The sequence below is a fragment of the Fistularia commersonii genome, chromosome 27 (genome assembly GCF_037954325.1).
Source record: "Fistularia commersonii isolate RoL2024-O1a breed Wild chromosome 27, RoL_Fcom_v1.0, whole genome shotgun sequence".
Taxonomy (NCBI): Eukaryota; Metazoa; Chordata; class Actinopteri; order Syngnathiformes; family Fistulariidae; genus Fistularia; species Fistularia commersonii.
In genome coordinates, this window is record NC_141310.1 from 12,643,829 (window position 1) to 12,659,018 (window position 15,190).

The 15,190-nt window shown below is 41.6% G+C and overlaps 2 protein-coding genes across 3 annotated transcripts in view; both read right to left on the reverse strand.

The window, feature by feature from the left end:
* Positions 1-11,004, reverse strand: part of adcy7 (adenylate cyclase 7) — a 54,479-nt gene extending 43,475 nt beyond the window's left edge. Inside the window, exon 1 of one of the 2 annotated variants that reach the window (XM_086174925.1) lies at positions 10,855-11,004. The gene's annotated coding sequence lies outside the window, so the exon portion shown is untranslated. The remainder of the gene's footprint in view (positions 1-10,854) is intronic. The other variant, XM_086174927.1, reaches the window with a different exon arrangement.
* A 701-nt stretch (positions 11,005-11,705) lies between these two features.
* tent4b (terminal nucleotidyltransferase 4B) overlaps positions 11,706-15,190 on the reverse strand; it is a 34,466-nt gene continuing 30,981 nt past the window's right edge. Inside the window, exon 12 of the mRNA XM_086174928.1 lies at positions 11,706-14,501. Within this exon, the coding sequence (XP_086031054.1) occupies positions 14,343-14,501 (159 nt within the window). The 3' untranslated portion in view covers positions 11,706-14,342. The remainder of the gene's footprint in view (positions 14,502-15,190) is intronic.

Consider the following 15,190-nt stretch of genomic DNA (forward strand, 5'->3'; position numbering starts at 1 on the left):
ACCTTACATCAATCTGATGTATTGCAGTTTTGTTCTAAATGGGACAGCAGACAATACAAGTGATCGACTGTATCTTTGTGGTTATGAATAAATTATTCACATCTGAGCGTGTGTTTACAGTGAAAGGCACGTCTGAAGGCCAAACGCAATTAGTGTTTTCAGAGAATGACGGTGGATAGCGGAGGCTCTCAGGAAATGGGCAGCACAAAGAAAAATAAAGTGAAGAGGCATTTCTAATGGCACTCCGGAGTCTCATCTCAGCAGCGCTGAGCCTCTCCAAATACCAGAGGTAAAAGAGGACGTGACCTTCGACGGCCCCTCAAGAGCTTCGCCCAACAACAACCATTAGCAGTCTTGAGCAAAATGAGACTTAGAAATACGAAGCCGGAGGAAGGCGAAGGAGCTTCGAACATGCAGAACTAACATTAATATTCCTGCAATGTATTGAAACCAAGTGAGACATGGACCTGATCTCCATCGTGTGCCAACCCCGAGCAGCAAGTGAAAACAGATACAGTTCCACCAGGGACATTTATTTCATACTTTCCTTTCCGAACCTTGTTTGTTTCCCATCTCTGAGGTGCTTCCTTTTTACAAATGCAGAAATGTCTTCAGAAAAAAGGACTAAGTTAAGTTTTGTCATGTATTTAGGGCTTCAATGCGAACCCCACAGGAGCTACGGTGGAACAGAGGGGATTAATCACGCAGATACCGTATGCTGTAATACGGCATACACTTGACTGATGCTAATGACTACAGCAAATGTTTGGGTGCTAGCAAGTACAATTACTGATGCTTTTCGGTTTGTTTGTTTTTCGTGACAGGACTTGATATTTAGCAAGTCCAAATAAAAGATGGAAGTCTCAGTCATGGATATTTATTTGAAGTCTTTTAGCTCTTCATAGCAAATCCAAATGGTTCTCTGCCCAAATCAACAACTGCACAGAATCACAATCAACACTACGCTGCAAAGAAATGTCTCATATCCACAGAAGATATAGGCGTGTTTGTGTTTATCCGCAAAAATTAAAAACACACTTTCCGGGCCCTTCAATCCACTTCAGCAGCGATGGCAGCCATCTTGTGCTTTCAGAAGTGCTCCATGTCTCGTATCAAACCAAACCAAACCAAAAATGCTGATTGGGGAATACTTAATTTTTGCAGACTTTGAAAATCAGACTAAATCAAGAGAGGCTCAAACAGAGTGGCAGGGTGAACCGAAACTTGAGACTTGGATTTGTCTGGTTGTCATCCCATCTCTGAATGATCACACAACAGTCACATCAACTAAGGCATAAGCATCTGATTGCAAGACTGTTAAGGCTGTTTTGTTTTGGGTTTTTCCTGCAGGTTAATTTGATCTGCAGAGCCTCTTTTTCACTCTGGCACGCCTGTTACGTAAATCCTACGTAAATTGTTCCAGGATAATGTCTGCTATTTAACTAGCAGGCAACGTGAATAGAGTGCTCTATTTAAATTGAGGACTGTTTGGCAAATTATTCATTAATTTCTTTCCAGACATCCAGATATAATACTGACTGCTATATGAGCAGGAGGGAAAAGGGCTAACATGCAGCTATAAAGGCTTCCCCCACGTGTCTGAACTTGAAGGAATCCTCGTCTCCCACTTCTAGATCCCACAGCCAGTGTGGGATCTCAGCTGCCTAGCACCCACAGTTACACAGCAGCTGTTCATGCCATTATTTTGAGTGATTTTCGCACGAATTAGAATTGTGGACGGACTTTCAAACAGTCAGGAGGCTCTCAAGTGGGTGAATACAAACAAATGTCTTTGGCATAATACGATAAAAACAGCCTGTTAACTCAGCTGGAAAGTTTAAACACTGAGATTGAATCTCCCGCAGATTAGATGACGTCAGCAAGAGCGACCTTTGACCCTTCGAGCGACTTTAACGAAGCCGGGCCCACTGGCGTCCTGCTTGCGTTATTTATTTTTCTACAGTGGGGAAGCTTCCTATGATTTCATACCACAATGTGGGGAAAATCCTGGGAGTGAGAGGTAGGAAGGGACACATCACCAAAGCAAAGGTCACCTCCACCCATCACGGTAAAACAGTAGCTGCTGCATCAAAATTAACTTCACTCAAATAAATCCGATGCTTGGTGGTTGCCGAGTGTCTAAGCGGCCTGAATAGCTGGCTGGTGATCCGGCAACAAGAGTCTCTCCTCCTCCTGGCGTATCATGACAGTTTATAGAGCCATCAACAGTTCATAACCTGGTTGAATTTAGGGATTTATTGCTTTGGGGTTGTTGTTTTTTTCTCCCAATATGCAGCTTTTTTTTCCCTTTGAGCCGAAAGGATGAGAGTGGTGATACCATCAAAATCATTTGGGTGATGACTGGCTGGAGTCACCGTCGGTGAGTAAATCTAGCTCGGTGAATGATCATTTTTGGAGGTCGGGAATTTCCAGGCGCCTCACTATTTCATTCTGATTCAAAGGCCGATGATGGGATGATAAAGGGGTTGTTGATACTATCAAATTAGGTTAAGAGCCTATGATGATTGCCAAATCTTTGTTGCAGCAAACTTCAAGTAAAACACGTATAACAGTTAAAAAAAATAGCAAAACATTCCCATTTCATCAAGTAATAACCTAAAACTCTGGGACGAATTCAACTAAAATCAGCAGGAAATGTACCCAATGGTAGCAAGAAACCATTTGAAACTCAGGGATAAAACTGAGGGGAAAAAGAAGACATTTCCTGAGAAGAACAGCTGACATACTGACAGATATTGTGTATTTTATGTTTTGACTTATGATGATGTGTCAGAAAAAAAAAAATCTAGTGATATAAATCAATATTAAAAAAAGCATATGGACTTGTAATACCTACTGCTCCTCTTAGATACCTTTTATTATATTTCATTACTTTTAATTACATTATGTGATATAAGAGATTTCTTATCCAAAGAGTTCTGAAATGTATAGAAACATAGGTGACGAGCACAAACACAATCAAGTATGTGCCAACAAGTCAAATTCATGTTTCCTGTTGTGACTCCCTCCATTTCCTGTGAAAGTAACTGTGACAGCAGTGACATAAATACTTGACAATTAAAAAAAAAAAAACTCAAATTGTCCTCTCTTGCCAATCTCCCCGCATCACCTCTGTTGTGAGGGCGTATGGTTGAATGTGTCACATGATGGATACTTTATATGGAAAAATTCCCATTCTGCAACTTTGATAGCCTGTGAGATGACCTGCGTAATTTTCAAGACACTTTGCAAAAAAATGTGTAAGGTTTAAAAAAGAAAAAAAAAAAAAAAAAAAAAAAAAAACAACAGGGTGTTTTTGGTTATGATTGAAATTTTAAATGTTTAGCTACTGAGCTTCTCAATAGTCAAGAAAGCTCAAGCTGTATGGAATATGCCCTCTGCAGTGACTTAATGAGGTACACCTGTTTAGCTGCTGGTTACCTCAAATATCAAATCAGCCAATCACATGGCGGTGACTCAATTCACGCTAACACGCTCAAGACGACCACATGAATTCTAACAAAGTTTTAAAAATGGGGAGAAATAGGGGGAGGGGGGCAGCTCAAGGCCTTGCTGATTCCAGGGGTCAGAGTTCAGTTGCCAAATTCAAGATGATAGGAAAAGGCAACAGATCTTCCTCGCCACGGCCGAGGTACACAGGAAAACATGTCTGAACAACACACTGAATGTTGAAGCAGCTTGGCGACAGCAGCTGTAGGCCACACTGGGATCCATTCCTGCTCCCCAAGAAAAGGAAATTGCAACAATCGCTCAGGCTTCATATACTATATGGCACTGCACTGATGAGTTTACATCGTTGCTAAAAAATTTAGATAGTTGAGTCGCAATTTGTCATGAACAACATGAAAGCACAGATCCATCCACCCTTAAGGAACAGTTCATGCTCCCGGTGGTGGCGTGATAGTGTGGGGACTATTTTTTTGGAGCACTTTGGATGCCTTAGTGCCAGCTGTGTTCAATCACTGGCCAAAGCCAATGTGAGTAGAAATCCACACCGTGTCCATCAAAACTTCTGATGGCTACTTCCTGCAAGACAATGCACCATCCTCACAAAACGTACTCTTTTCAAAGATGATTCTCTGACAAGCAAATGAGGTCACTGTGCTGAAATGGCCGCCATAACCAAGACCTCTCAGTCCAATAAAGCGTCTTTAGTGGAAGATTTGCCTCAGTTGCACAGCCAAAAAAAAAAAAAAAACATTGGCAGAAATTGTATGTTACCCTAAATATGGCCAAAAATCTGAGGACTCGTCCCAGCACGGAATATACGACCCGAAAAATGAAGCAAGGAGAACCTGAGAAAGTAGCAGGTGAGTGAAGTTTTCTGCCACCCGTGTTCATAAAACTGCCACCTCAGCTGAGACAGACAAGCCTCAAACTAAGCTGATTGTCTCCTGAAATATGCCATGTAATAGTGTGCATGTCCTCAGGTAAAACAGCCCCAGTGACTGTGGGAGAGACTGTCAGTCATAATGTGTCAGCTTAGTCATCTCCAACGGTGGAGCTGATGACAGAGGACCTGTGAAGCAGTGGCACTGGGCTGAAATGTAACAACATATACATATTTCCTCATTGAGCCATCTGTGGAGGAATTGGTGTGGGAAAATAAGCAGGGATTTGATGTGTGTCTTGCACAGCGATGAAGATGCAATCCAATGAAGCCGGATGCAAATATCAACAATGCAAGGAAAAGTGTGGACGCAGAGTTAAAAGGCTGGAATGTAGAGTTAGCGGCATGAGCGCGACACGCCAAGGACACGGGAGGCAGAGCTCGTAAAATGATGTCTCAATTCAGATTGACAGGTCTATAAAAGATTCTGCTCCTCTTGACACAAAGAGCTGCTTTCTCTCTTTCTCCGTGTGAACACAACGGACAAATGTGACGGAAAAAACATGAATCACAAAGGGCAGATAATCATTACATTTTGATATCTTAGCATGCAGGCAAAGAAGCGAGGGATGGGAAGAGTTCAAGAGTAAGTGAGAAAAGGCTGAATCTCCTCGTTCCTCGGAATCAGGTGGTTCTCGCATTTACGGCCGATCATCGCGCAACAGATTACTCACACCAGGCGGAGACTAAACATGAATCTTGAAGTCATGAGCTGGCAGTTGCTGCTCTACGGAGTCACCCGACTATCACGGCATCGAAAGGAAGCACAGCTCTTCTGCTTCCTGTGAGTTTGCTGGTCCAGTCTTACACCCAAATCTATCGACATATGCGTGTCCGCATGACTTAAATTTCATTTCCAGATTGATACAAAAATTGGAGGAGTGATTTGCTCTCTCCAGGCAAAGCAGCAGCTGTTCAGCAAACATGGGCGAGTGGTCAGATCAAAAACACTCCAGAGTGCGCACACAATGATGCACAAATTAACTCACTTTGCAACATAAAAGCCCAAATTACCTTATGATTTGTCACTCACATGCACCATTTGTTAGTACAAATGTAACGTAAAAATACAATCAAAAAATAAGTAATAGAGAATTAAATGAGGCATATTTTGGAAATAGTATACAAGTCCGGCGGACCAGCATTACACGTGGCGGAGCCTGTCGAAGCAGAGTTGTGAAATGATTCTTGGGAATATCCTGGAGGAGATACAACGCACGTCATCATTCGACTTGAATGAATGAAGCGTGCTGAGTGTGAAGGGGCGCGACACCTGAGAACATAGTGTTTCATACCACTGACCGCATTCTGTACTTCAGTGGTAGCACAAGGAGACAACACATGTTGTTTTTTGTTTTGACACTATTCGTTGCTGCCTGTGCATGTCAAATTTCATTGGATTAAACGATCCAGGAGAATTATGAACGCCTTCACACGCTAGATTACTGGCTACACTTAAATCTAGGTTGACATTTTTTTTTTAGTTTTTTGAAAACCTATGGACATTTAGTTGGTATATTTTCATACAATATTCACTGTGGAATTTTAACAATGCTGGCAGTGTTTAAATGTGCATTTCCGGTTTGTCCTTATTTAATCAGTCCCTAAAGCCGCACTTACTATTACAACCATCTCTCCTGCTCTTAGAACCGACCATATCTGATACAAAACTTCTTGTTAAATTTGCTCCGTTGCATTTCTGAACAACCATGAAAGTCAGTGCTTGAGGCCATTTGAGCTACAGCTGCATCCAAAGCCCACAGTTCCATCCCTTCTCAAATCGGTGCTGGTAGGTTTGACCAGCCAGGCATGTCGGTCACTAACATCACAAAATCCTAAGCTTTATCAAAATGAAACACTGCTGGAGCACTGACGCCATAAAGCTGATGTAAAAATAAAAACAAAAAAAAAAGACTGATCTTATTCACCAGCACTGTGTCTAGAACATTTTGAGGACACTTTGGGACCTTGTTTTTGTTTATGTCAAGTACGTGCTCTGTGTGAACGGAGCAAACTGATCTTATAAAACACCCTGTTTGTGTGGGCAGACGACACATCCATCAACCCAGCTAAGCCAGGACGAGCGTAGAAGGACGTTTAGTGATGTTTATTGTGACTATGACAACAATAACCACTGCCAAAATACCAGAATGAACATGGAGTGGATTTTTAGACGATCAAATCCAAAAGGGCTTTAAGATGCTGATGGGAACCTTTCGTCGTCGTCGTCCACGTGCTCAGCTGAGACACATCTCCTCCGTCCATGAGAAGAATGGTCACACAGAGCTGAGGAAGGTACGGTTTGCTCTCAAACCCTCCAGATCCGGTCCTCTCCTTCCCGACCGGCAACAGACGCTCAGCTGTCCGAATCCATCAAAGTGTAAAATTAATCAAATAACATCCGCAGTCACAACAAGATTCCCATCATGTTCGAATAACCGCCTCATAATGGATAATTGCACACCAAAAGCAAATGGCAATGTTTGTGCCATCATTTCCATTACGGTTTTCTGTGAAAGGATTTCGGCATCCAAGCGGTTTACTGATCCATGATCAGGAATTCAACCGCCAACCTCATACAAACAAACACGCCTCACAATCGAGGCTCTCGACCGCTTTTCACTTCAATCACCTCTTGTATGTCTGTGCTCTCCAGCCGTTGCGGCCGGGATTCATTAATCATCTCCGAACTTTCCACTCACATTCTTCGCAAACATAGAACAGGGAATTCCGTTTACAGTGCAAACAGAAACAACTATCACGCCTCGGCAAACAGCTCTAACGGATCTATTCACGGCACATTTGTGCAAATACACAATCTCACCGTGCCACTAAAAGAAAACTCCGTATTTCACCTGCCTGACGACGCCTGGGCAACAAAGGATGGGAAAAGACTTTGGTGGAAGCCACCAGTTTGGAAGTTTGACTCATAAGTCAAATCATTTATTAATTTCGGATTACATTTATCGCTCAGCTGTGACTCCTTGTTAACTTAGCACTGACGTACACCCAAAAATCACACACGGCTTGAAAAGAGGAATTGACCCGCTATGATTGATGGGACTATTTGAAAAGCAGTTCTTGATTCCTATCCCCATCAATAACTCTATGGGAGTAATCTTGAAGTCAAAAAGTCATTATAGCAAAGACAGAAGGAGTGTTTTGGTAATGAGGAAGTCGCCAGCTGAAAAGGTTTCCCCCGCTCAGGAAAAAAAAAACAGATACTCTGATACTTTCTAACTTGACTATAATCTGGCAACATGGGCAGAGGATGCCAAAGTAACCCATGAAAAACATCTTCCAGGCTTATTTAAGAAGGGTCAATATCAGTTTTGCTTTTCAAAGAATATTTGTTGAAAATGTGGATAGAAGGAAACGTTGCACAAATAAAACAAAGCTCATGGAAAGTGGCCGTGGTTTTCTTCTCTCTCATTTGGAAAACCAAACTAAAACTGACACAAAAACTGCTTTACAAATCGAACCGTAGGCTTGTGGACCCAAACAACATCATCCTTTCTATTTGTTGTTTTCTGCATTCTTTGCGGTCGAAGAAGCAATTTCTGCGTTTCCAGAGTGCTTTCCACTGGTGGGTTCACAAAAACACGGTTAAGAACGTGAGACTGACGGAAACGTCAGAGGACGGTTTCACTCCGGCTTGGCTCGAAAATCCAAAACAACCACGTTCTTTATTTATCTAGAAGAAGCCAAGAAGCTGCGGCTCCGATAGTGAAGCTTTAAGCTGCAGATCACCACCTTCAAGGCTGTTTCTTCACTTTCAAGTTCCTTCAGTCGCCAATTTGCAGCGTTGCAGTTTTATGAAATGTAATGACAGTCATTTATCTCATGGTTGGAGCCGCCACTCAGGAGGGATAATTAACACCCATTGGGTTTAACCAATTACAGAGACATTTCTCCACCTGAGCAAGGAGAGCTTCATCTGCAGTGAGACGTCATGAAGTCACTGCGATTTTATATAATGTTCCAACAGTCTGGGCGTCATTGTGCATAATGTTCATGCACGTTTCACAGTTCACGGTGGGCTCATTTTCGCCTCCATCACCAAAAAGAACGAGTTAAGAGGCAGTTCAAGGCGCAGTATTTGTGACATAGCACATGTTTGTAAACCAATCGCCAGCAGACACATTGACGATGTGGAGTTTTGATGCACAAACACAATTGACCTTTTAAAAGGGGAAATGAATGCATATTCCCTTGGCAAAGATTTGTTTCTACAAAATAGTAATTGCATAGTGTTGTTATACTGTTTATGTTTTGTTGAAAACGTCAACAATTGCCATAAATAACAATAAAGAGTGAACCCAGAGGACGGTTTGTCGGACGAGTGTGTTTTTGACAATTCTTTGCAAGTTCAGCCTGTCCTTGCTCATTTGTAGTCCTTTCAGAATGACCGGAAAATGCCTGGAAATACTGCAAAATATCACAACGTTACCTTCACATCTAGAAGACAAAAGACTGCCTTATAATGAGACATATAAATTCCCTACAAACTACATGTGAGAAATGTTGAAGGATTATCAGGTCGTTCCCTTGGGCTGCTCCCTTCATGGGTCTCCACGGCCAACCAGTTCCTCTGCATCCTCTCCTCTCACATCAACTCACATCCTGTCCTCCTTCCCTCTGATCTTCCTCTCAGCCTCCAGCCTGGCACTTCCAACCTCAGCGTCCGTCTACCTAGACCTTTACTATCCCTCCTCTGTAGTCCGTCTGACTTTATCTCCAGAACATCTAACATGTTCAAGTCCCTCTGATGAACTCATTCCTGATCCTATCCATCCACGTCGCTCCCAAAGAGAATCTCCACATCATCGTCTCTTCCGCCTGCAGATCTGCCTCAATGCCCTGTCTTTAAACAGGTCTCACCACCATCTTGAACATCTTTCCAAGTTATTATATAAATATTCAGTCATGCATTCACAGATGGTTCACATGTTGAGAGGAGGAAGAGTGAATATACTGGTAGGAGGATGCTGAGGTTGGAACGGGTGGTAGGAGGTCTCGAGGAAGAACCGAAGAGATTTATGGATGTAGTGACAGAGGACATCAAGTTAGTTGGTGTGGGAGAAGAGGATACAGAGAACAGGGTTGGAGGAGGTCAATCCGCTGTGACGACCCAGGAATAGAAGAGCCGAAAGTAAAAGAAGAAGAAGATTCAGTATCTATACTGCTTATTCTGCAGTCAGGGTCGCAGGAGAAGAGACGGGATTACACCTGGCCACATTCAGAGACACCAAACTTTGTCTCTCATTCACACATCTGGGAAATTCAGGGTCTCCAATGAACCCCCTGCATATTTATGGATTTCAGGAGGAAAACCTGGAGACTCCTCACAGGAAGGTCGGAATCTAACCAGGGACCTTCTTGCTGTGAATGCTAACAACTGCGCCCTCCGTCTCACAAAATGAGAAGGTAGAGAAAAATACAAGATACAGATATGTGACAAACACAGAACGGCCAAGAAAGCAAAAAGGCCATTTCATATGATCTTAAATTCAGAAAGAGCCCAACTAAGGGTAAGGAAGCAAAAGAATTACAAGCTTCCCTGGGTGAAGTACAAAATACATTTCAGTGAAACTGATTCTTTTAAGGGACCTGATATTTCTGCAAGTATAGATATTTTATTTTTGGATTTATTCACTTCTGGGTGTATGAAAACAAGCATAAGCCTCCACTTGCTGACACCATAGCAAAGTCATGTGTAACCCGATTCAAAGAATCATTTCTGAGGATGCAACCAGGACTTTCAGAATTAAAAAAAAAAAAAAAAAACAACTTTACTTTTGTACAGTGATTCCTTTGACCATTTTTAAACATTTTAAATAACTTATCGTTGAGTGCAAACGATTGAACAGTGGTATGCTGATAATGTCAGCCCGTAGAGGCGCAATAAAAAACAGTTCCTGACAAAGAAGTTCATAGTGAACTGAAAGCAACACACACACACACACACACACACACACACACACACACACACACACACACACACACACACACACACACACACACACACACACACACACACACACACACACACACGGTCCTATTTTCTCTGGTGGTCGGCGGAAGCGCTTGGTGGGAGCTAGCATCTCAACCCCTGTAAACTTCTCATCACTAGCCGGGACGGTGGGGAAACAAGGTGAAACGGCAACGGGTACGACGACTACGGCAAAAAAAAATAAACAAAAACGAGCCGATATTTATAATTGAAAAAAACAACTTCTGTCTATTATTTTGACGGAAAAAAAACAAAATAGGACAGGACCTAGCAAACAACACGCGCGGATAAATCTTTTTTTTTTAACTCGGAAACCGTTCAGGTTATTTTTTTCCCCATTTCTTTTGTTTGGATTTTTTTGTTTTGTTTTTTTTTACTCTTAACAGCGAAGCGTTCAGAAATATTAAATTGATAAATGAAAATGTCTTACCTGTCAGTCGCAAGTGAGAGCGGATGATGAAAAGGACACGCAGGAAGAAAAGGCGATGTCAATCGGAAGGCGTTTATATAGCTTTGTCTCACCTCAACGTTCCAAACCGTCCGCGCGCGCGTGCTGCCGCTGCTACTGCGGCTGCGCGGTGAGGAAGCCACGCCCCCTCCTGTCCGTCATACACGCCCACGCGCCTACCACCCCCCCTTTCACTGCAGTTCCTCATCAATTAGATAAAATAAAAACACAATACAACAAAATAAAATAAAATGGGATCAAATTCAAATGAGGGGTTTCAAACTGCCATCTAAAACTACACCTCTCCTCAATATACTGTTATACCGTTTAAAGGGTTGTCCTGTATATTTGATGTTAAAGACAAAATACATATTTTAAATTACAAAATTAAATATACAAGTGCCACTTTGAAATTTCAGACATTTTTTTGTTTCTTTTACAGCGGGTCCTTGTAGTGCTCAGTCAACACTGTTCTTAGAATCCACTGCATGTTCAGTTCAATAAATGTAATCAATTAAAAGAAAAAACAGGGGTCTCAAATGGCCAGTTCTGGTCCTTCCACTCAGCCAGTCATATGCTTAACGAAGAGCAAAACACTGGATCATGAAGTGGTATTTTTGTGATCTGTTTAAACTAGCATGTGCAATTGAAATGGAAAAAAAAGTCAGTAACATGTACCAGTAATAATATACAGGTGCACTTCTATTTTGCCAAATGGATAAAGCATTCATACTGCATTTCTTTCTTCAAATATCCTTCTTCCGATGAAAAGTCCACAGTGACCCCTGCTGTGCAACACCTCGGGAGTCAAATGAACGACAACACACTTGGGCTTTTACGGTTTTTGTTTCTTTTTTTTTTTTTGTTTTGTTTTGTTTTTGTTTTATTGCATGAATCGTAATAGCTGCAGAGATGGTACAGTTGGGTTAGAAGCCTTCCTGCGGTGAGGAAAGATGGTCAGTGGACATTCAGATGGCACGGCTTTTTTTTACTTTTTACTTTTATTGGTGCAAGATTTGGATCAGCGCCGGCGGGGGGGGGGGGGGGGGGGGGGACCGGTCATTCCTATCCACAAGACAGAAATCTGTTCGGTGATCGGTGAATGCCTAAACACGGTCTGATAACACATTCCTTATGAATATTCAATGAGCAGTCCCTCTCTTGTGAGTGTGAGTGTGTGTGTGTTTACATAGACACACACACACATGTATATTTAGACACACACGCACATATATATATATATATATATATATATATATATATATATGCATATACATCTAATCTAGCACTGTCTCCCAATGTCCGTCCATCACAAGAAGGAGCCTTTATAAACTGCATTCAACCCACTAAAACTGGCGCTGCGCGGCAGGACGCCTCCGTGTTTGCAAGCCGAATTCAACAGGCCGTACATGATCGTATGGATGTGCTTTTCTGTCAGAAACACAACAGAGAAAACATTTCTCGTGGATAAGCATGTTCTCCTCGTTACCGCAGGGTAGCGTCGTGGTGTATGCGTGTTTATTGCTGACTATTTGTATTCCTGTGCGTGATTTGTTTTGGGCAGAGTTAGGTATTTAAGATAGTAATGACAGTAATGACAGGGTCTGTTGTGTGCTTTGGTGTGTTTCTCCTTTTTTTCCCCCCCTGCTGAGATAAACCAATTTACTCAAATGCAGTCATACAAGCTCAAAACTGTGAAGATCCAGACTTGGAGCAATGCCTCCATCTACAGGTTAGTTGGTGTACTGCAATGCCAGAGGGTCTGGGGCAGGAGGGCAAAAGTGGGGGATTGATTTACCGTCTTTCTATAATTTACAAAATAAAAAATAAATCTCCCTTCTTACGCAAGTAGACCAGCCACATATTTAAAACAACATTCTCATCGCGAATTGTAAAATGATCTCTCAAAACCTTTCCAAACTTACTTGGTCACTCAACTGTCGCTGGAAAAAAAAAAAAAAAAAAAGAATATAGAAAAAGGAAAAAAATCCAATGATGTAATAATATAGGTGGCATTTAGCTGTACCTGAATAAACCTGTTCCCACCGCCCATAAATTTACCCTATTTCAAGATATAGGCTCAAAGGGTTAATAATACATATATCCATACTATGTCCATATAATTAATAAAAAAATAAATACATTTAACAAATACAAATGATTTTCGTAATAGGTAAATTACCATAGGAACAGATGATCACCCACAGTTGTATTGTTAACACAATTTTTTTTTTCAAGTGTAGGATTTTTTTTTTTTTTTTAACATTTTTTTTTTTTTCTTCTTCTTCTCAATAAAACCGTGATCGAGCTTTTCGTTAATTTTAACCTGTCGTCTTAAAGCCCCTACACTGGTGTGGCTGTGCTATCGGGCCGGGAGAGGGGCGGGGAGCGTGGCGCTCCGCCCGGTCGTCTATAGGGATGTGCGTGAGCGCTGGGCTCACCGAGGGCTAAACGTTAACGCTATTAAAACACTTGAAAGAGAAAGAGAGAGAGAAAATAGAGAGAGAGAGAAACCGGAAGTAAAAGAAGATGCTGATGATTGGTGTTGGCAATAGGACCCAAAAAGCTGCGGGTACAGTATGTGTATGTTTACATATCATCAATCAGTATATTTCGTAAAAAGATCATATGAAACGATTTCCTCTTACTGTTTTTTTTTTTTTAGCTTTTTTTTTTTTGTTTGTTTTGTTTGTTTTTCCTTATGCTTTGTTTGTTTTTTTTTTTGTACAAATCTTTGTATAACCTGTTTAGACATAACAAAACAGATTGAATCAACAGGAAAAAAAAAAATTAAATCAACCAACAAAAAAAAAAAAAGTCATGCATAAGTTATATCCCACTCTCGCTGATTGGATTTGTAAGCCACTGTCTTACAAACGCAATGCAAACTTTTTAAAAAAAAAATCTGTGTATATGTTTGTTCGACATTTTTGTACATTTTAAGCCGTTTTCCTTTTTTTGTCTTTTTTTTTGTTTTTTTTTTTTAAATAAAGTTTTTCTTTTTTACGTCCCATCTTATTTTCCTCGGTGAAAAGTTACAGCCAGCAGTTCCTGGTATTGCTCCAGAGTAGATTTCCAAGATGCCGGCCGATTTTCTATTCCTGTGCAGCAGGAGGCGCGAGAGACATCTTCTGCAGGTGCTGGCTGTGAAGGGTGGGGGACCCGCTCCTAGAAGAAGCTGTGGGAAGCAAATACGCATCTATCCTTTTCAGGGTTCAGTTCGGGTCTGAGAAATTAGACCACAATGCCTACGACTGTTTTGTTTTTTTTTTGTTGTTGTTTTTTTTTTTTGTTCTTTTTTTTTTTTCTCTCCCCCAGCTAGAAATTGCTGTCGAAAAGCCTGACAGACAGACAGATGCTGTAGAAGTCTCAGTACTACTAACAACCGCCCGAGGTTGGAGTCTGGCAGCAGAAGGAGGACAGGACAGGGACGGGGTTTTGGGGGGACAAGGGGACGGGTAAGGTCACCCCTATCTGCAGAGGTCTTCCTGTGTAGAGTCTCGCACATTTTTCCTCTTCTTGCTGTTGCCCTGGTGGTGTGGCTTGTTGCTCTGGTGACTTTTGTTGCTGGAGGAGGAGCTCTGCTGCCCGTGGTGGCCGCTCTTGTGGTGGGAGCGAGACATCCGGCCCTGAGGTGGAGCGCAGAACACACCGTCAAGTCACCGGGGAGGGGGTTTGGATCGATCGATCGATAGATGGATGACTCTTATTAATCCCCCGTGGGAAATTAAACAGCCATTAGCAGCAAGGTATACAGTAAAGAGAGAAAAATTTAGATGCAGAAGCACAATAAGAATTAAAATACAACGAAAAACGGGGGAGAAAACTCATTTCTGATTCAACCTGAGGCACCTTTTAAAAAGAAAGTTGCCTTTTTTTCCGGATCAATAAATCATCCCTTTATCGCTGATAAAATATATCTTCGCTTCTATACTGCTCCAAAAAATAAAGGGAACACTTGAACAACACAATGTAACTCCAAGTCAATCCCACTTGTGTGAAATCATAGTGTCCACTCAGGAAGCTGCACAGATTCATTTGGACTTGTTTTAAGGACATTACATCAAAGCTGGATCCGCCTGGAGTTTGTTTTTACACTTTAATTTTGAGTGTGATTCCTAATCCAGACCTCCATGGGTTGATACAATTGATTTCCATTGATCATTTTTATGTGCTTTTGTTGTCAGCACATTCAACTGTGTAAAGAGCAAAGTATTTCATAAGAATATTTCATTCGTTTAGATCTAGGATGTGTTTTTTAAGTGTTCCCTCTATTTTTTTGAGCAGTGTATTATTCATGATCTTTTAAGCCAGCGAT